Below are 22,565 nucleotides of genomic sequence, written 5' to 3' on the forward strand. Positions count from 1 at the left end.
TGACCGGAATGGGGTAACCATGCGGCTAACAAAATCCTTTCCAGGACAGCTCCAAGGCGATTTGCAAGGGTTAAAGACGATTCTTGGAACAACAGCGTCCTTTTCATTTAACAAGATCCCCAAAAACGTCAAGGGGTTAAAAAACTCAGAACATGAATATCTCCATCTTTGATGCAAGCAGAACTTGGAGAGACAGGCACATAGCCCTGCAACTGGAGGCACAGACTCAACTGCTGTGCATGACAAGAGAGGGAGTCCCTAATGAGACTGCACATGAGGTGAAGAAGCTACTTCAGGTGATACGTCGACCTCTTCTGGCCCTCTCTGCATTCCCAGGAGACACCTCCGTTCAGGCATCCATCTTAGGTGGAGTAGGTAAAGGGTCACCCTGATCCGCGGGCATCCAGGAGGGAATTTCTATGGGGGCCAGACCTAACGGGCCCCAGATAGATTGCAGGTCAGCCGGCTTGCGGACTGTGAGCTGTCTGCCATTCTTCATTATGGCCAGGCCGAAGGGGTACAGCCACCTGAACTGAGTGGCGGATGATCTCAGGGCTTCCAGTAACGGACGCAGGGTACGCCGTTTCACCAGCGTGGTGGGGGCCAGATCCTGAAAGAACAGGAGGGGGGCATCTTCATACCTGAGATTCTCGGCCTCTCTGCTGCTTCTCAAGATGTCAGCCGTATCAATGAAGCTGAGAAGGCCGCAGATCACGTCTCGCGGCGGTTCTGTGGGCTTCGGCCTAGGACGCAGCGCACGGTGGATGCGCTCCACCACCACTGCAGCTGCTCTGTCTGGGCCTAGAAGTTGACTGAAGATTTCAGCCGCCACTGTACGGAGGGCCTCTGCTGCAATGGATTCCGGTAATCCTCTGATCCGCAAGTTCCTGCGCCGGCTCCTGTTCTCCTGGTCTTCTATGCGCAGGTGGGCCTCATTTATCAAATCGCGGTGCATCTGCAGGGCTGAGCACGTTTTGCTCTCATGCTGTAAAATGGCGTCCTGACCATTCTCTAGCGCCATTACCCTGTGCCCCAGGCCGCGGAGATCCTCCTTTATCTCCTCTAAATCCTTCTTCAGCGGGGCTAAAGCGGTATCCAGGAGCTCTTTCAACACCTCTTTGGATAAATTCATGCGCCGCCGCGGGAGTCGGCACTCCGAAGCCTCCGATGCACTCCCCGCTTCAGATGGCTCCTCTGCGTCTGAGGGCTGGGGCGCTCGCGGCGCCATTTTGGGGACCTCGCTGGTGTGCAGCTTCGCCTGCTTTTTAAGATATTTCTCCATGTCTGGCTGCTTGGATCGAGCAGGAGTCGGTTCCAGGTGATCCCTGCTGTGATCTCTTCCAAGTTTCCCCATTAGGTGTGCAATATTATAGCTGCTAAAGGGGTTAATTCACTGGTATGTGAGAGGAGCTCAGGAAGCTGCAGCCATTCAGCTTCACCGTGATTAATGAACTTATAACCAAGTTCCTAACAGTAGGATTACTATTTGGCTGGCAAAATCCTTCACTGTAGTGTGGCAATTTAATCCCGTATTGTACCGTGCTCAAGAAACCACATTAAAACATTGTTAATGAAACTAAGCAGCACGATCAGGTGAAGCAGGACATTATAAGTAAAGATGAAAGAAGTTTTGAAAAATTTGAGAAGTCTGACAAAAAAAAATGTATTCATTACGAATTCGTTCGTCATGAATCTCTATGTTAAAAGCCCATTCAGCCTATCAATCAATGAGATCATTTTTAATGGCTGCTCAGACAGAAATGCACCCGTCTAATGGCTGTAAAAAACTGTAATACGCTAGCGCAATATGGCCTTTTGGGCTTAAAAATAAATAAATCACTCACTTCATCTACCTGCTCGCGCAGAGGCAGTCCGCTCCTCTCTTGATTGAAAAACACCTGCCAAAGTACCTGCGCTGAGCGTGAAGATTTCATCACGCACTCCCATCATGATCACTTGGTGATGTCATCAGTCAGGACGTGCCTCTACGCGAGCAAGTGGATGAGGTGAGTATTTTTTTCCCATTCTTTCAAATAACCATTTTAGGAAAAATGATTCATTACCATGAAGTGCAAGGAAATTCCTAATTTTTCCTAAAATTCTGATAAAATTCGAATACTTTGCTCCACTCAACACTAATTATAAGCATAGAGCACTATTATCTGTATTTCTAGTTTTAAGCCTATATACAGAATATCGCAATTAACAAAAGGAGACACTGACAACAGAGTGAACAGTGCATACTAGCATCAAAGGAAATGATGTTGTTTTACTCTGTCCAGCAAAGGAACATATCTAACCATTTTGTATGATTTAAAAGTAGCTGCTCCACAACTCCTTACTGTGAAGGAACAGTGACTACATATCAGAAATAATATTACTGTATTTTTCACCCTATAAGACACCCATAGGACGCACCTAGGTCCTGACTCACAAAGTCAGATTGCCGCAATCTTGCAATGCGCGACCTCGCACATGTGCAGTGCCGGCATAGTGTTCCTTCCCTGTGCTGGCATCAGCCTCAGGGAAGGAACTGTGCATGCGTGAGCTCGCACACCGCGAGATTACGGCGATCTGACTTTGTGAGCAAGGAGGAGATTCCTGAAAACAGGCGGTGCTGGGCTCCTTCACAGGGGGGCGTAGCTGGGCTCCAGAACGGTTAGTGCAGCTCCTTGGGCTCCTTACCAGGCTGATTTACATATATATATATATATATATATATATATATATATAAAATCATTTTTTACACTCAATAAAACCACTCAGAGATATGGGACATGTATATTGCGGACATGCTAGCTGCGATCTAGCCGTGTATGCCCGCATCTCTATAGAGTAAAAAGAGGTGACAGCATCCCTTTAAAACAAAAACAAAGGCATATGATAAATTACTCTACAAATTTTATTGTAGATAATCTTACTGGGTTTTCATAATGAGTGTATTTGGATGTTTCAACTAAAAAGTATATAAAAATAGTAGTTGTGTATTTCATAACATTCTTTTCGAGTCAGTTATAATATCAAAAATTGCAAATCAAATAGTTCTGAAATACTCCATATGTATTAAAGGGAACCTGTCACCGGGATTTTGGGTATAGAGCTGAGGACATGGGTTGCTAGATGGCCGCTAGCACATCCGCAATATCCAGTCCCCATAGCTCTGTGTGCTTTTATTGTGTAAAAAAAAACGATTTGATACATATGCAAATTACCTGAGATGAGTCCTGTACGTGAGATGAGTCAGGGACAGGACTCATCTCAGGTCAATTTGCATATGTATCAAATCGGGGGTTTTTTACACAATAAAAGCACACAGAGCTATTGGGACTGGGTATTGCGCATGTGCTAGCGGCCATCTAGCAACCCATGTCCTCAGCTCTATACACAAAATCCCGGTGACAGGTTCCCTTTAAGTCTTTACCAGTTCTAGTTATCCTAGGCAATTTGTCTGTTGGAATACACTTCTGTCTATGACACTCATGTGGGTCATTTATCAAACTGGTATAAAGTAGAACTGGCTTAGTTGCCCATAGCAACCAATCAGATTCCACCTTTCATTTTCCAAAAAATGAAAGGTGGAATCTGATTGGTTGCTATGGGCAACTAAGCCAGTGCTACTTTACACCAGTTTGATAAATGACCTCAAAGGTGTGGTAAATTATGGAACATGATCCATTAGCTGCGGCTCGACCATCCACTATTGTATTCATAGGTTTGCCGATGCGCTTTAAAGTGTGAGCTAAATCTTTTCTTGCCCTAATTAATACTCTTTGTTGGCATGAAAGGCTCAGCAATTTCACAAAGCTTATTTTTCTTATGTAGCGTCTTCCCTTCAGCCGTGCCAGTGCTTGTAGGCACTTTCCACTCCAAGTCATGCTGGCTTTATCTTACCCCATCCTTTAAGACTGGTTCTCTTTAATCCTCTTTTGAAATAATCTTTTAAATGACCATGGACATGAAATGCTACTATTTTACAGGATAAATAAATGAAATTAAAAGAGGACATATTGTCACTCCTGACATGTCTGTGTCAGTAAATGATTGTATTCCCTACAATACAATTCTCCGGCACTCCAGCTGTTCTGAAACTACAACTCCCAGAATCCTCCTTTCACTTCTATGGCATCTACAAGAACAGTCAAGAAAGTGTGCCTGCCGGGAGTTGTAGTTGCACAGCAGCTGGAGTGCCGCAGGTTGCTAATTCCTTCTTTAGCACCGTTTCCTACAAGTCACTGTTGTACCATTCGGCTGGTATTCCTCTACAACTGGGTGTTATCTGTTGGGGGGGTTGTCCCTGCATTTTCTCAGACCGCCCAATTAATGCTGACAGAGGCAAACTGTGTAGGAACACATCACTCTGACAAGCAGAAAGGTAACACCCAGTTGTCAAATGATTCATACATTTCTAGAAGGAATAATGGCAAAGTTACAAGGAAAGATGCTCCAAAACTGTTGTTTCTCAGGGAATACTAAAACAGACGCGTCAGGGGTGGCGAAAGAGCTACATTAAAAGAGTTCTCTAACTTTAGGTAACTTAGGGCCCTTTCACACTTGCGTTGTCCGGATCCGGTGTGTACTCCACTTGCCGGAATTACACGCCGGATCCGGAAAAACGCAAGTGTACTGAAAGCATTTGAAGACGGAGCCGTCTTCAAAATGCGTTCAGTGTTACTATGGCACCCAGGACGCTATTAAAGTCCTGGTTGCCATAGTAGGAGAGGGGAGCGGCATACTTACAGTCCGTGTGGCTCCCGGGGAGCTCCAGAATGACGTCAGAGCGCCCCGTGCGCATGGATGACGTGTTCCATGTGATCACGTCATCCATGCGCGTGGGGCGCCCTGATGTCACTCTGGAGTGCCCGGGGAGCCGCACGGATGGTAAGTATGCTGCTCCCCCGCTCCCCGCTACACTTTACCATGGCTGCCAGGACTTTAGCGTCCCGGCAGCCATGGTAACCATTGAGAAAAAGCTAAACGTTGCATCCGGCAATGTGCAGAAACGACGTTTAGCTTAAGGCCGGATCCGGATCAATGCCTTTCAATGGGCATTAATTCCGGATCCGGCCTTGCGGCAAGTCTTCAGGATTTTTGGCCGGAGCAAAAAGCGCAGCATGCTGCAGTATTTTCTCCGGCCAAAAGACTTTCCGTTCCGGAACTGTAGACATCCTGATGCATCCTGAACGGATTTCTCTCCATTCAGAATGCATTAGGATAATCCTGATCAGGATTCTTCCGGCATAGAGCCCCGATGACGGAACTCTATGCCGGATCCGGACAACGCAAGTGTGAAAGAGCCCTAATGCTTAATCAGTATAAGAATGAAAAGTCAAAGGTTATGCAACTTTCTGATGATCTTAAGGTTAGTTTCACAGTAGTATTAGAAATCTCCTGCAGGCTGTTGACTATAATGGGGACCAGCAAAGATCTGGCCGCAACCAGACAAACATGCCAAGAATCAGCCGGACGAAAAACCCTTGCGAGCATATTTGCGGTCAGATCTCCGCCAGTCCCCATTATAGTGAATGGGGCCAGACGGAAATCACAAAGCTCCGCTGGGAAACAGTGCTAGTGTAAAACTAGCCTTACAATTGTGGCTGGGTCTGAATTCTAGTGTAATTTATGCCAAAATGTGGTGCAGACTTCGTGCAGTATGGTGCAATGTAGGTGCAAGTGGGGTTTCCATGCATCCATGCCAATTTCTAAATGGAGCCATGCTGTCAGAGAATAGTAGAAATGCCGCTATTGATACATGACTGTCAGAGCCATGACTGTCAGAGAATAGTAGAAATGCCGCTATTGATACATGACACCTAATGATTCTTTATGGGTATAAGCAATCGCTTTAGAGTGCATTCGCCCCCATACAGAGCAGATGATTGCTGCATGCAAATGCAGTTTGCACCTCCTCTGATGACCAGGCAATTATTGGGAACGAACAGTCCATTTCCAATAATTGCCTGCAGAGTTGGCCTGTGTAGATGGAACTTTAGTGTAAAGGTGCGCCAGATTTATCATCAGCCACTGTGATAACTCTGAGGGATCTTTAGACTGTCTGAGTGTACTGTATACATTTTAGTATTAGTAAATCTGCCCCTTTAGGTTTCATTTCCTCACCATTGTAAGCATATTCATTTGCTGTAAATGAATGAGGACACAGTCACTTACATATAGAAGCTGAAACCGGGTATATAACCGGTATAAAACTAGTCCGGATCTCAGAAGAGAAGTTTTTTTGACAAATACATCAGCAGGACAAGTCTGCTAGTTTGCTACAATGTATCATTTTGCAGTACAGGCTGTTCATCTCAGAGCATTGCCTAGACTGGATATAATTGAATATTCCTACCTACTACACCATAAACACGCACCTTTGTCCCAAGAATGCATGTTACTGGCTCCAGCTGCTGCCAGACTCCTCTGATTACCTCCGGAAATAACAATAAAGCTGAATACAGTTCTGGGCTATCTCCATCAGTCCCAAAGACTTTGAATGGAGTATCAACGTGTATGTTTGGCTGCTCAATTTGTTTGGCGATCTGCAATGCATGACCGCAGTGAGGAATAGTGAAAGTCTCTGGATCTTCATTCGAGTGAAATGTTGTAAACGAGACTGTAATTCTAGTGCAATCAATGGAAATTCATAAAAAGTTTGGGGAAATGTATCCGTCAATAAATGTGCTAAATCCCAATCTCTTTTACATGGTGTAATCGAATTACACATTGACACTTCTTTTTATTGACTTTCCAAATAGTTCTGGCAAAAGTATTTTTTGGCATTTTTATGCAGACGACTATTATAAAGACGACTATTAAGATCATGAATTAAAACATCCGTCCCGCTACTTTTAATTACATTATCTCATTTCTTGCCTATACACTGAATGATTTACAATACAGAGATTTTGTATTGTTAACAAGCTGAGCCTTCCAAATTCCCATTGATATAAGTGTGCACAAACACAAAATTGGATACATTTAGTAATATTTAACTAGACAGTACTGATATATTTTAAAACAATATTGGATTCTTAGCTCACAATCGCATGAGATCACCAGCCACAACATGGCAACCTCATTCAGATGGGTTCTTACATTAACATTATTCTTGAGCTAGGAATAAAGACTGTATAGGTTTCAAATATATCACAAAGGCACTACATGGCACCATATGGTGACATATGAATGGTTTGCATGTTCATAATATGGACAGTATGCATGGCCCACGGAAAACCACTGATGTGGGTATACATATGCAGTACCCCAGATGGTAGAATGCAGCATGAGCTAGGTATTTGCCAGAGTAAACTATTCTGGACCAGCCCTCTCTGGAGATTAGTGTGGGTGCTGGCCCTTCCCCGTAGCTCCAGAAGACTCTAGAGCAGGGGTACTCAAGTACTTTTTGCAAAGGTCCACATACCTGAGTCTGCTGTAGGATGAAGGTCCGAGCTGCAAAACAAAAAATATAGGAGAGACAACACCATTGGCGTGAAGCGCTGCATTTTATTTTATTTTTTTACAATAATCCACACCTCCAAGCCCACCTAATCTCCTTTCTGCTGACTAAACAGTAAGAATGTCCTTTCAGTGCCCCCTAATAATAATAAGGCCCCTTTAATGCCCCTCAGACAGTATAATATCCCTTTAGGACTCCACAGAGTATGATACCCCTAAGTACACCCTCACAGCAGGGTGATCCCTGGGTGCTCCCACACATTATGATGCTCCTTAGTGCCCCTGACACATTGTGATGCCTCCTTAGCTCCTCCCCACAGAGTATGAATACCCTAAGTGCCCCCTCACAGTAGTAATGCACTATCTGTGCCCCTTCAAGGTTCTAATGCCCTCTTTGTGTCCTCCTCACAGTAATAACCCCCATTGTGCCCCTTCACAGTAATAATCCCCACTGTGCCCCTTCACAGTAATAATCTCCATTGTGCCCCCTTCAGTGTCATAATCCCCATTGTGCCCCCTTCACAGTAATAATCCCCATTGTTCCCCCTTCATATTAATAATCTCTATTGTGCTGTCAGAACTATTGAGTATGAATAAAGTCCATAATTATAAGGCCTATATAAGTGTATGGACATGAGCCTAAGGGACAACCATTTTGTCTTATTTTAAGGCAGAGTGAATTCAGGATTTTTTTTTACTCTGAAATTGCTAACCTAAGGTTTACGATATATACCAAAGTGTTTACCTAAGTCTGTTTTGTGAGAAGGAGATGTCCCAAGGTCTAATGAAATGTGATGGCCTAGATAAGACAATGTATTTGAATTCTGATGATTTTAGTAAATAGAAAGACTCTAATCTTTCTTTGTGGTTTTTATATTAATCAATATAGGAGTAGATTGATTTTATATAATCAATTTTAATAGGTGTGCTGAATATATAGTATATATATAAGAGTATAGTCCTCATAGATATATTCAATTGTAAGATTAGAAATGAGGTATAAACTCCTCTGTCATGTTTAGAATCTGTCTCAGTGGAACACACAAATTAATTATTTCTTTCCTGGAATGGAGAAATGTGGATACAGGTGATCATGAACAAACCCTGTCTCCTCCAAGAACAATGAATTGAGATAGCCCTATTTATCTTGATTTAATCAAGTCTGGTCAAAAGACTTAAGGATACACAAATTAGTTGACCAAGTATAAAACTCATTGTCTCTTCAAGATCTTCTCAAGGTTTTGTCTGAAACCTTAGATTACATTTTATTGCTATTATATGAATAAGAGAAATAAATGAATGCTTCGATTTTTGTATGGAATACTAGTGCCATCTAGTGTTAGGGTAACAAAGATCTAGGGTATATTTTTCCCTAGAGGGAGGTTCTATTAATTATAAAGTGAGGTCACTAGTTAATGATAAAACTTGGCCAAGCCCTTTCTAAGATAGGATAAAAAGATGGTATGGACTGACAGAAGGGGTCGATCTCGCTCTCTCTCTGAACATCATCTTGACCATCTTGCCAGTCATTGGAGGCAGCCATCTTAGAACCATTGAAACTGATTTCTGCTAGCTGACATTTTGGTATAGTATAACCTTACCTATATTTTATAGGATAATTAATTAATATAATACATATCTATAGATATATTCAATTAACCATACTTTGTGTATAGTATCTGTTTTGGAATAAGATTGGGGTGTACCTGCAGCATCATCCTGAAAATTAATCCAATACAGGGAGATTAAAAATATACTAGTGAAAACACGGTATTATCTCCAAGGAACTGAATTCAGTTCTAGACCAGTATGGTTGATAATATATATATATTTATATAGATAAAAGATAAACCAGATTTGGGTTTAATCGGACATTTGTCGGCTGAGAGAAATCAAGTATTAAATTGACTTTTAAAATAAGTGAGGGGTATTATTATAAGAAGACATAATTGTGTATATATATATATATATATATATATATATATATATATATGTTCTCAATTATTTTTGTCTTTACCACTATTTTGCATATCATTGATTGAATTTTATTACCGCCAATTTTGTTATATATATTATTTTGCACTATAAATTGTATTAATAAATTACATATATATTTTGTCTGTAACTGGGTTTTGTCTTCAATTCAACGCAGATCACGAGCTTGTTTTAGCTTGGTATTTATGATAATAAGTTAGAATCTCCTTTATTACCGATTTTAATTTATTCACATAAATCATATAGACTGTCAATCGGAGACAGCATAAATATTCCGACAGTGCCTCCTTTACAGCAATAATGCCCCTTAATAGTAGTAATGCCCATTGTACCTCCGTCACAGTAATAATGCCCATTGTGTCTACTTAATAGTAATAATGCCCATTTGTGCCCCCTTAATAGTAGTAATGCCCATTGTGCCCCTTCATAGTAATAATGCCCATTGTGCCCCATTCATAGTAATAATGCCCTCTGTTCCCCCCTCCATAGTAGAAATCTCCATTGTGCCCCTTCCATAGTAGTAATGCCCTCTGTGTTAGTATTGCCCATTGTGCCCCCTTCACAGTAATAATGCTCTCTGTGCCCCCTTCATAGTAGTAATGCCCTCTGTGCACTGTGCCCCCTCAATAGTAGAAATGCCCACTGTGCTCCCTCCATATTAGCAATGCCCTCTGTGCCCCCTCCAGAGTAGAAATGCCCATTGTGCCCACTTTACATTAGCATCGCCCATTGTGCCCCCTCCAGAGTAGAAATGCCCATTGTGCCCCCTCCATAGTAAAAATGCCCATTGTGCCCACTTCACATTAGCATCGCCCATTGTGCCCCCTCCAGAGTAGAAATGCCCATTGTCCCCCCCCCCCCTTCAGAGTAGAAATGCTCATTGTGCCACTTCCATAGAAGAATGCCCATTGTGCCCCCTCCAGAGTAGAAATGCTTATTGTGCCCCCTCCAGAACAGAAATGCCCATTGTGCCCCTTCACATTAGCAATGCGCTCTGTGCCTCCTCCAGATTAGAAATGCCCATTGTGCCTCTTTGCATTAGCAATGCACATTGTGCCCTCTCCAGAGTAGAAATGCCCATTGTGCCCCCTCCAGAGTAGAAATGCCCATTGTCCCCCCCCTTCAGAGTAGAAATGCTCATTGTGCCACTTCCATAGAAGAATGCCCATTGTGCCCCCTCCAGAGTAGAAATGCTCATTGTGCCCCCTCCAGAACAGAAATGCCCATTGTGCCCCTTCACATTAGCAATGCGCTCTGTGCCTCCTCCAGATTAGAAATGCCCATTGTGCCTCTTTGCATTAGCAATGCACATTGTGCCCTCTCCAGAGTAGAAATGCCCATTGTGCCCCCTCCAGAGTAGAAATGCCCATTGTCCCCCCCCCTTCAGAGTAGAAATGCTCATTGTGCCACTTCCATAGAAGAATGCCCATTGTGCCCCCTCCAGAGTAGAAATGCTCATTGTGCCCCCTCCAGAAAAGAAATGCCCATTGTGCCCCTTCACATTAGCAATGCGCTCTGTGCCTCCTCCAGATTAGAAATGCCCATTGTGCCTCTTTGCATTAGCAATGCACATTGTGCCCTCTCCAGAGTAGAAATGCCCATTGTGCCCCCTCCAGAGTAGAAATGCCCATTGTGCCCTCTTCACATTAGCAATGCCTATTGTGCCCCCTCCAGAGTAGAAATGCTCATTGTGCCCCCTCCAGAGTATAAATGTCCATTGTGCCCTCTTCACATTTACAATGCCCATTGTGCCCCCTCTCTAGAGTAGAAATGCCCAGTGTGCCCCCTCTGTGTTAAACCCCCCCCACCCAAAAAAAAACAACACAGTAACTACTCACCTTGTCCATTCCTGAAGCTCAGATCCAGCTCTTCCCTGCAGACACAGATCGCTCTGCAGTACTGTGTGGGCGGAGCTAATGCAGATTAACGGGCTACAAGCTCTGCCCACACAGGCCGGCAGCGAGATCTGTGCCTGCAGGCTGAATGGTTGTCCTGCTGTGTGATTAGGAAAGGTTTTGTGTGTACTAATAGGATGGCGACCATTTTATTTCCCCTGATAATTGCTCCCTAGAAAAAATAAGCCATTATAACTAATGAAAGATATTTGGGAATATATTTATAATAAAGTAATATTTAAGTATTTTCATTTTCTTAAGGCCTAGTTCACACAAACTTTTTTGCGAGTGTACGGGCCGTTTCTTTGTGTTCCGTATACAGAACCATTCATTTCAATAGTTCTGCAAAAAAAACGGAATGTATGCAATTCCGTATTTCTATTTTTCCGTTCCGTTGAAAAATAGAATATGTCCTATTATTGCCCGCAAATCACGTTCCGTGGCTCCATTCAAGTCAATGGGTCCGCAAAAAAAAACGGAACACATACGGAAATGCATCCGTATATCTTCCGTTCCATTTTTACTGAACCATCTATTGAAAATGTTATGCCCAGCCCAATTTTTTCTATGTAATTACTGTATACTGTACATGGCATATGGAAAAACGGAACGGAAAAATAGAAAGGAAACGGAAACACAACGGAACTCAAAAATGGAACAACGGATCCGTGAAAAAAGGGACTGCAAAAAACTATAAAAGCCATACGTTCGTATGAACTAGGCCTAATTCCCGGAGAACCCCTTTAACATCCAGGGCATCCCAAGCTACCATCAGACAGAGAGTCCACAACTACAGGGAGAGCCCTGAGGGTGCCCCCTCCTTGACTGCACTGACCCCAGCAAGCGGCGGCCTGAGGTAGGACACTGTGACACCACATTGCTACATCGGGGCCACTACCACTTCTATTCTCCACATGGCTCCTCAGTAGTTCGCTACACACAGATTAAAATCAATGGGTATGTGGAGACCTTACACAAACACACCGCATACACATATATCCATATATAGCTGCAATTTCGTATTTGTATGCATTGCCACTTTAGTCCCTGCAAGTTTGTAAATTTTACTCTATAATAAATGAATTGACTTGCTTTGAGTGAAATATACATAATATGAATTTTCTCTAGCACCTGGTCATACAACACCTACAAGGTGTGGATGCATTTTTGCAAGTAACAGATCAAGTATTCACACCTCCCGAGAATGTTACCAGCTTAGGTGGAAAGCTGCTAAACATATCCCATCCATCAGCTACAGAAGTGTGCTGCTTGCGATGCTATTTTGTTGCTTACCATATCTGATAAGAGTAGAGCTGGAAAAAAACGGAAAATAAAAAGAGATATTAAATCTATGTAGAAACATGTCTTCCTTCCTCGTTACCTGAAACCATTTCTCCTCCATAACCCTGTTTCACTAGGGAGAACACGCTCTTCTGCTGATGAGCGCAGTCGATGCAGGCTTGAACTGCCTGTTGTAGCACCATGGAAGGACGCTCTGGTCCAAAGTGGTCGGGGAGCTGCTGGACCTTTTTTCTGTCAAGATAGGGTCCAGTGTTACCTTGTTTGTTCACATAAATACAAACTGAAATTTAAAGAAAAAAAACAAGAATGTTCCATTAATTATATGAAAATCACTGTATTTTATGAAATGACTGATACAACCTGCGAACAACTGCAACATTGATGTTTAGTTATCTGCTGAAACACAGAGATATTATAAGAGTATGAATATGTCGTTTAATATCAGATTTACCATTTTGATTGCTTAGTTTAGCCATCCAAGATAACAACCAAGGATATTATATGGAAGCAACAGCTAGCCAAAAGCTGCTTTCACAACTGCTCCACTGCAGTCTATGGGGATACTCACATAGCTATGGCCATCAAAAAATTGGACATGTCCTATTTTTGTCCGTTTTCACAGCCAGTCAGACCGCATTTAAATCAATAGGAACATTTTTAATGGCCATCTAACTGCCGTTAGGGGGTTGTGTCACTTCAGCAAATAAAATTAATTTGTTGGGGAAGTTAATACAAGGCACTTACTAATGTATTGTTATTATCCATATTGCCTCCTTTTCTGGCTGGATTCATTTTTCCATCATATTATGCACTGCTCGTTTCCATGATTATGACCACCCTGCAATCCAGCAGCAGTGGTCGTGCTTGCATATTATAAAAAAAGCACCAGCCTATATGAGCTCCCACGGTCCCGGTGACCAGAGCACTGCCACCACTGATGGATTGCAGGGTTGTCATAACTAGAGATAAGCGAATCGATTCCCACAAAGTGGAACTCGATCCGAATTTCAGGATAAATTCAATTCGCCTAGAAGCCAAATTTCCTTGTGCTTCGTGTCAGCGAATCGATTTAACCTGAAATAGCATAAAAAATAAATAAATAAAAAATCTAACTTACCTCCTCCATTTGCTCGCCACGGACCGCCAGCCTCCATCTTGCTTAAAGATCTCGGCTGAAATCCCATGCAGCACGAGATTACATCATCACGCCGACGCAGGATTTTAATATTTTTTGGGTAAATTTTACACTCAGATGCCGTGATCATGTATAAACGCGGCATCTGAGGGGTACAATGATGGGGGGCGGTGCTATCGCATCTCCCTGTCATTGCATCCGCTACTTACAAAAAATGCGCTTCGTGACTAAGTAATTCATCACAAAGCTAATTTTTGGGTGAAATTTGGCGAATCAGCCGAATCGGTCATTTCTAGTCGTAACCATGGAAACAAGCAGTGTAAAATGCGATGGAAAATTGAATCCAGCCAGCAAAGGAGGCAATATGGGTAATAACAATACATTAGTAAGTGCCTTGTATTAGCTTTCTCTACATGATAAATGCTACTTGCAGTGACACTACCTCTTAGCCTTACAGAGGTAAAAAAAAATATAAAATTCATCCACTTGCACGCACCCTCACACTTGTACAGTCCTTCTGCCTTCAGTGAACAGTTCCCATTGAGCGTCCCCGTGCGTGCAGGTGGTAAAGTAAGGAGGGTTTTTTGCGGCAAAAAAAAAAATACTGCAAATTATCACAGCTGAAGGACACTCTCGGGGACATTATTAATGCTGGGGGCCACTCTTGGGGACATTATTAATGCTGGGGGCCACTCTCGGGGACATTATTAATGCTGGGGGCCACTCTCGGGGACATTATTAATGCTGGGGGCCACTCTCAGGGACATTATGTATACTGAAGTGGTTGGGATTTAAATTAAAAAAGCCAATGAAAAGCATCAATTTTTAATAGGCCTTTTTAACGGCTGTCAAAAAAGAATGCAAAGGGGCCAGGCGGACAGAAAATGGATGCAAAAAATGACTGTGTGAATGTAGCCTAAAAATCCTACTAAGATTGGCGCATATTATTTCTATAGACAGAGGGTGATAACTGGCTACTAGTCACACTAAAGTTTTTATATTGTTTGTCCTAACACTGAGCTCAGACTACATATATCAGACCATTGGTGGATCCAAGAACCATTATATCTAATATCAGTTTTCTTTCATTTAATCCTAAATGTACGGTATATAGCAGATGTAGCAGTGTTACTACCAAAACATATCATATACCTGTAAGTGCCTGTGGAACAGCGGAATTGGGCACAGTTGCGGCATCCTGAGGAATAGAACTGATGTCTGGTTCTGGAGTGCTGCGAGGAGGCGAAATTGCTAATGGTGTCATTACAACGCGAGATTTCAGCTGCAAAAACAGATGGAAAATGTATAATGGCAAATAGTGGATAGAATACATAACAAGGTAGGTGGTTATGATATGATACTCTGAATTCTATAGCAGATGAAGGTGTAGTATGTCAATCGGACTTAACCAAACGGTGTATATTAGTAGGATTAGTGCTGATTTTGTGGAGCTTTTGCTGAGTAAGTGCTGACAAAATAAGCATCTGATCTTGAATATTAAAGTGTCACCATCTTTAAAATTTTAATATATAAAGGAATGGTTCAGTTTACACTGGTTCATTCAATATTCTATAGTAATTATATTCTCTACTCTTAAAGGAACACTTCCATTATTTTTTAAACTAAAGGTTCATAGATATTACATTTTTTTTTTATTTGTGGATGTATTTTAATTTTGGCAGAACTATACCACTGAAATTAAATACAAAATACCATCCTCTTGTTGCAGTCAACAAAAACGAGAAGACCTCCGCTATAGATAGGTAATCCATTGTCAGTTTAGTGCTGCTGTTAGGGGAAGATGTTATCTTATTTGTATTTATTAATTATTTATTCATATACTGCAGCTCTTTACAGACATTACCATTGCTTGATGTCGCCAATGGAGCTCACAATCTAGGTTCCCTATAAGTATGTCTTTGGGGTGATGGAGGAAAACGCAGTACACAGGCTTGGGGAGAACACACCAACTCCATGTAGATGTTGTCCTTGGTCAGATTCAAACCTAGAACCTTAGTGCTGGAAGGCACCAGTGCTAACCACTGAGCGACCGTACTAATAGTAGTTATAGAATTGGGATAACAGTATGACAGCTGTATTGTTCTCTTGGTAGGCCTACATAGAGATGCCCATAGAAAAGCACTGCGTTTATTAGCGTAATGTGAGATGCGTCACTACAGGGATGTTCTCTCTTGTCACAGTGATGGCCTGACCGAGAGAGTTAAGGGAGACGGACTGTCTTGCTAAGGCTTCTTTCACATTAACGTTAGGCTTGTCCGGGAGGCTGTTCCAGCAGGGGAACAGCCTGCCGAATCTGTACTAATGTTTGCAGACTTGTGCTGCTGGAAGTCCACCCAGGACCCATTTACTAGACAATGCATGTTTGACGTGCCCGCCCCCATTATAGTGAATGGGGCCGGAGTGGACTTCCGGCAGCACATGTGCACAAACGTTAGTACGGATCTGGCAGGCTGACGGAAAAGCCTATTGCCAGTGTAAAAGAAGCCTAAGAGCCCACAGAAAGAAGAATTTAAAGAGTCAGGACACAAGGGAGAATACAGGGAGTGACTTCAAGAAATTATATCCAGAAAATCATCCCTGTTTTTTTGGGAAAAAATTAATAAAATTGCATACAATATGGCTGTTAATATGCTAATAGGTGGAAAAAAATGGATGTGTCCTTTAACGCACTTGTATAAATACATCTTCAGTTTGCTTCCCCTAGCGGTGGCCGTGTACTGCAGAAATATTTGTATTTAACACATCTTTGCTCTTCTCTATCTAACCGAGCTGATAAAGCTACTGCAATATTAAATGAACCAGCGAAAACCAGGGAATTATTTTATGTAAAATTAATTATATAACAACTTGCTATATATCACATCTAAGTTGGTAACTGAATGCTTTATGTGTACATCCACATAGCACTGGAATGCTGTGGATTTGGTGCTGGGGATTTGCATGCAGAAAATCCACATCATTTTACAGTAGCAGGAAAGTGGAGAAGTCTCATATACACACTGTGAAATTGACAGATTTCAAATCCGTAGCATATCCATAGCACTCGCAGATTTAAACCTTTAAAAACCACTGGGTGGCAAAAACTGCAACAAGTCTGCATGTAACGCATGACATTTTGCCAACGCAAATTACATCCTGTGTGAATGGACTCTTAAGAAAGAGCCCCATTGTATCTTTTGGATACAACAAATGCATAAGTCTATGAGTGACCCATAGAGCAGCGTTCACTTCAACCAGACCCTAATGGTAAATTTTATTTCAAAACTCTTCTGAATCTTATTAAGACTATTCAATGTTCGTCTGACAGTTTTAGTTTAATGCTTCAGTTCTTAATACTGCATATGTTTATGTTTGGCTTACATATTAAATGATAGTATCAATACCAATTATTCCGCTTTTATTTTAGTCTTCTAACTCTGAGCAATTCAATAAATTAAGCTGAGATTGCAAATATGATCTAAGAAATGTGAGAAATGTCGTTATTTTTTTTTATGATGGCAATCTTATAATATCTAGGCCATTTTCATTGTTATCTCTACCAAAAAAAAGGTTGAGAGATTTATTATAAATGTAAGAATAATCTATATTAATTAAGTCAAAGGATTACATTACACTCAATGGTGTATAAACTAAAGTCAATGTCAGCCAATTAAATGTAAAAATTGTAAAATGTTTGTGGTCAGTGAAATCTTTAATAATTGGGTGTCCTAAGGCTACCGTTCTTCAATTGCTTTGTCCTTCAGGCATCCCTGCTTGAGAACAATCATTTAACTGATGGAAGCAGGAAATTGATTAGCTGTATTTTCAGAAATATTGCTCTAAATCACAAAATGGTTGCCTCCAGTGTGTTTGGGTGGCAAGTATACTTTATGTTCAGCAATAAAAAGCTGATTTATCTAGAGAAATATAAATCTAGTAATGTAATTCATGCTTTAAACATACTGGTGCAGTAATTATTTCAAACATTAAAGCAGTCAAACAACACAATCATCCGGGAAGTAAAATCATCTCTACAAAATTATTTTTGACAACACATACAAATTTTCTGATTTTTTTCTATTCTTGAATTTGTCACACTTAATTGATTCAGATCTTCAAATAAAATTTATTATAAAGTAAAGACAACCAAAATGTTAATTTTATTTACTGATGAAAAAATGTATCCAACACAAACTGACACTGTGTGAAAAAGTAAATCCCCCCCTTAGGGTGCTATAACACATCATAGGTAGAGCATCCTATTTCACTGCTGTTTGCTAGTTGTACCTGGACTTACCAAGTTTTAAGGTTAAACGTTCAGGTGCACCCCAGCAATTAGCAGTAAATTGTGAACACTACCCACAACCATGAGCATTTACAGTATGTAATGGCACCCTCAGTTACAAAGTCAACCAATTACCCAAATTTCAATCTTTGATAACTCGATTCAGTTAAACTAGAAACACCCATGCTGGCTTACTACCATCCCCTTACATGAGACCTCTGTACAATGTAAAAGAGGATAAAGGATCTCAACAAGTATTAACCTTTGGCATGATCTAAAGAAATGTATGAAGAGATCACAAAAAATATTGAAATATCAATCTAGAAATTGTTACAAGTTTCTACCGTTCTGGGGCTCCGTTAAACCACAATTAGCATTACTGTCTACAAAAGGAGGTAACTTTGAAAAGCGGCAAATCTTCTATGGCCTACCTACCAAAGGCTCCCCAACAGCGCATTAAAAACTCATCCACAAAGTCAAAAAAGAACCCAGGCAAACACCTAAACCTAACATTTATGATTAGCAAGACACTGGGCAAATATGGTATCCAAAGGGGAGATTTAAAATGAAAATCCTTACTAATCAACAGGAACATAAATACTGGCCTTACATTTGCAAAAACAAAATGAGGAACCCTAAGCTTTTTGTTACTGTGTTCTGTTGATTGCTCTGTGTAACTTATTGAATACAAGGGTCCTGTAACACAGCCTTCTACAGTAAGAACATCATACCAACAGTCAAATGTGGTGGTATGATGATGTGGAACTTCTTCAGGCCTGGATATCATTATACCAGAAGTCCTGAAGGAGAATGTCCAGTCATCAGTCTCTGAAAAATTCTATTATTGTTAAAAAAATTATTTTTTGTTTATTCAGGTTGTCTTTGTCTCAGCGAGGTAACATTAATGACCTACGGTTCTGGATAGTCATCAGTATCAGATCCATGGTGGTCCAGCACCCACATCCCCACCGATTAGCATTTTTATTTTTTTTGAATTGTTGTGCAATCCAGGATAACAGGCTGAACTGGATGGACAGATGCCTTTTTTTTAGCTTTATAGAATATGTTTGCATCAGAAATGAAGCCAGAAGCAGAAAATGTTGTCAACTGTGTAATGACTGTGTCGGCATACTGCAGCTCAGCTTCTATTCACTTAAATACTGCAGTAACCCAGGACGGCCAATATACATTGGAAGGTGCCTTCTGCGTCTGGTTCCATCTGCAGTTTCCATCACTGGTGACTGCTGAAAACAGCTGATCAGTGGAGCTGCTGGTTGAAGGATCCCCACTGATCTGATACTAATGACCCACAGGTGGAACTCGAAAAATTAGAATATTGTGCAAAGTTCATTTATTTCAGTAATGCAACTTAAAGGGATTCTGTCACCTCCCCTAACCCAAAATCCGATTTTAAAGCAGCCATGCAGCACAGCTTACCTTGATTAGGCTGTGCTCTTTTATCTTGTAATCCGTCCAGTAGTTTCTGTAAAAAACGACTTTTATTGATATGCAAATGAGCCCTGAATGTGCCCAGAGGGGCGTTTTGTTCCTCTTAGAGAGCCCAGTACCGCCCCTTTTACAGTGCCCAGCCCGCCTTCCTTGCACTGTCTAACCGCCCCAGCCCCAAGCCTCTCCTCCCTCTCCTCCCTCACGGCCGAACGAACTCTCGCACAGGCGCAGTACCCACTGAGGGCTGCGCCTGTGCGATCAGCAGGAGACTGTGGGGAAAGAAATCGCTGGCTGGCTTCACTGTGGCAGGCAGGCAGGCTGGAGAAAGCGCAGGGTGCAGCAGCGATCTGCTATCCTCTGCGCTTCCTACCAGGCTGACTGAGGGAAGAGCGAGAAACGGACGTCACTGGGCTCGGCGCATGCCCAGTGACGAGGATGAAGCTCCTGCCCTCAGTCTCCTGCTGATCGCACAGGCGCAGCCCTCAGTGGGTACTGCGCCTGTGCGAGAGTTCGTTCGGCCGTGAGGGAGGAGAGGGAGGAGAGGCTTGGGGCTGGGGCGGTTAGACAGTGCAAGGAAGGCGGGCTGGGCACTGTAAAAGGGGCGGTACTGGGCTCTCTAAGAGGAACAAAACGCCCCTCTGGGCACATTCAGGGCTCATTTGCATATCAATAAAAGTCGTTTTTTACAGAAACTACTGGACGGATTACAAGATAAAAGAGCACAGCCTAATCAAGGTAAGCTGTGCTTCATGGCTGCTTTAAAATCTGATTTTGGGTTAGGGGAGGTGACAGAATCCCTTTAAAAGGTTAAACTAACATATGAGATAGACTCATTACATGCAAAGCGAGATATTCTAAGCCTTTATTTGTTATAATTTGGATGATTATGGCTTACAGCTTATGAAACCCCAAAGTCACAATTTTGAGGTACCCTTTGCTCAGGGGTACGGATTAATTAGCTGACATGGGTGTGACACTTTGAGCCTAGAATATTGAACCTTTTCACAAAATTCTAATTTTAAGCTGCATTAATGCAATTCCTTTTAATTTGCATTACTGAAATAAATGTACTTTTAGCACGATATTCTAATTTTTCGAGTTTCACCTGCATCTTGAGGACAGGTTGTCAATATCACTAAGTTGGAAAACCCCTTTAAGTTTTGTCTGAAGATCTGAAACACATAAGTGTAAAAAAAAAGAAAGAATTAGGGTTAAATACTTTTTTGACAGCACTGACAATTGACACACATAATTTTCTGCCTAATTTTACTGTGGTTTTATGTTTGTGGGAGTAGAAATATAGGGCCAGCAGACTATCATCTTGTGTGAACCCAGAATTTATCAGGTAACAGTTGCTTTGTAGATTTCTATTGAAATCAATAATTTTCCATTGCAATGTTTGGATGATTAATGTACGCTCAACTGAGTTCACAAAGCGAAGGTCACCTTCCTGTAAGCAATATTAAAATTTGATTTGACATTATGGGAAATCTCAACATATAAGCAAGAGACTTTATTGTTCTTCTTACTGTGAATGAAAAATAAAAGACAAATGTGTTTAGGCATTTTCTTGCCTAGGAAAAAAAAAACATATGCATGTAAAGACAAAAGGTTGGTGGTGTATCCTGAATTTTAAAAAATAAAAAATAAATCAAATACTCACACTCTGAAGATGCAATGCTTGAAGATTTATTGTGAGGGCATGCAGAGAGTAACAACGTTTCGAGTTGGCTATGGACCCTTCATCGGGTAAGGTGAACAGTGGTGCGGGAGCCCTTATATACTAAAACATAAGGGAGAACAGCACTATCAGTTCCCATTTTGGATACACCACCCTTTTCGTCTTTACAAATGATGCATAGAAGTGAATCACACTACTGTTAATACACGTTACATAATGCCTTTTGTAGTTAGTTCAGAGATGCACATGAACGTAATATATGATGTATAATTAAAAAAATGCAAGTTTACTCATGGCTTCCACAGCTATAATAGAAGCATTAAAAAACCCTATTAGTCGTGTTAGTACTTTTGTACGGTATGTACAATCCATGTGGACTACACAAGTGATTACGGTGAACCCATGTGGACTACACAAGTGGTTACTGTGAACGGCTAGTCTGGTGTATTTATTTATGATAGCGCATACAATGAGCAAAGGTGCTCCACCTACCAACTTCAAGACCCTGAGACTTCATGCAGGGAAAGCAAACTGGAAGCAGGCAGGAGCAAGGAGGACAGCAGATTCCTGGTGAGCACATTGTGATAAAAGTATGATTTTGATGCAGAGCATTTGTATACTTCTAAAGCTATGTTCACATGGCAACACTTTTAAGCCAAAAACAGAAGTGCATCTAAAACACAGAAGAGGGTTTTTTGTGTTTAGGTTTCATGTGTGGTTTAACCAGTTCAAAACCAGTCCATTTTCCCCCTTTCATGACCTAATATATTTTAGTTTTTTTTAGCATGTGGCTTCAAAAGACCTTTTTCTTTTTTTCATATTTTTCTTTTTTTTTTTACTGTTTTACATCTTTTATGAGTGCTACATTGCTTTTATTTTATGGCATTTTAGTCTCTTTTTAGTTTTCATTTTTTATACTCAGAAATGTAAAAAAAAAGGAAAAAATAGTTTGTAATATTTTTTTAGATTTTTCTAATAGCGTAAATTGCAACTAAAATGCTCATATTGTTTCCGTTGTTTGTTTCCGTGTCCGTTCAGTTTTTTTTTTGCGGATAGGATGCGGACCCATTCATTTCAATAGAAAACATACAAACAAATTTACTTACAAGGGTTATTTCATGAAGAAGACTATGGTCCATATGCCCTACCAGGACATATTTCTGTCCATGAAGCTGTGCTTACCTTTTTGTAGGTCAAACATTTTGGGGTATGTATGACGTTTTGATCACTTTTTATTTAATTTATTTTGAAAAGTGAAGCAACCAAAGAACATTGGTTTATCCATTTTGCGTCTTTTTATTTTATTTATTTTTTTACCATTATTGCATTTACCCTACAGGAAAAATATTTTGATTTTATAATAGATCAGCC

The 22,565-nt window shown here is 41.2% G+C and overlaps 1 protein-coding gene across 6 annotated transcripts in view; it reads right to left on the reverse strand.

Moving 5' to 3' along the window:
* The window catches only part of SCML4 (Scm polycomb group protein like 4), a 135,278-nt gene that overhangs the window by 22,811 nt on the left and 89,902 nt on the right, over nucleotides 1-22,565 (reverse strand). For 4 of the 6 annotated variants that reach the window (XM_044291563.1, XM_044291562.1, XM_044291561.1 and 1 more), the window contains exons 3-4: nucleotides 14,932-15,061; nucleotides 12,724-12,924 (exon numbers count right to left, since the gene is read on the reverse strand). In XM_044291563.1, the coding sequence (XP_044147498.1) occupies nucleotides 12,724-12,924; nucleotides 14,932-15,061 (331 nt within the window). Of the gene's footprint in view, nucleotides 1-12,537; nucleotides 12,620-12,723; nucleotides 12,925-14,931; nucleotides 15,062-21,176; nucleotides 21,297-22,565 lie in introns of those variants that run through there. The other 2 variants (XM_044291565.1, XM_044291564.1) reach the window with 2 other exon arrangements.

This window comes from Bufo gargarizans, chromosome 4 (genome assembly GCF_014858855.1).
Source record: "Bufo gargarizans isolate SCDJY-AF-19 chromosome 4, ASM1485885v1, whole genome shotgun sequence".
In the NCBI taxonomy this organism is placed as follows: Eukaryota; Metazoa; Chordata; class Amphibia; order Anura; family Bufonidae; genus Bufo; species Bufo gargarizans.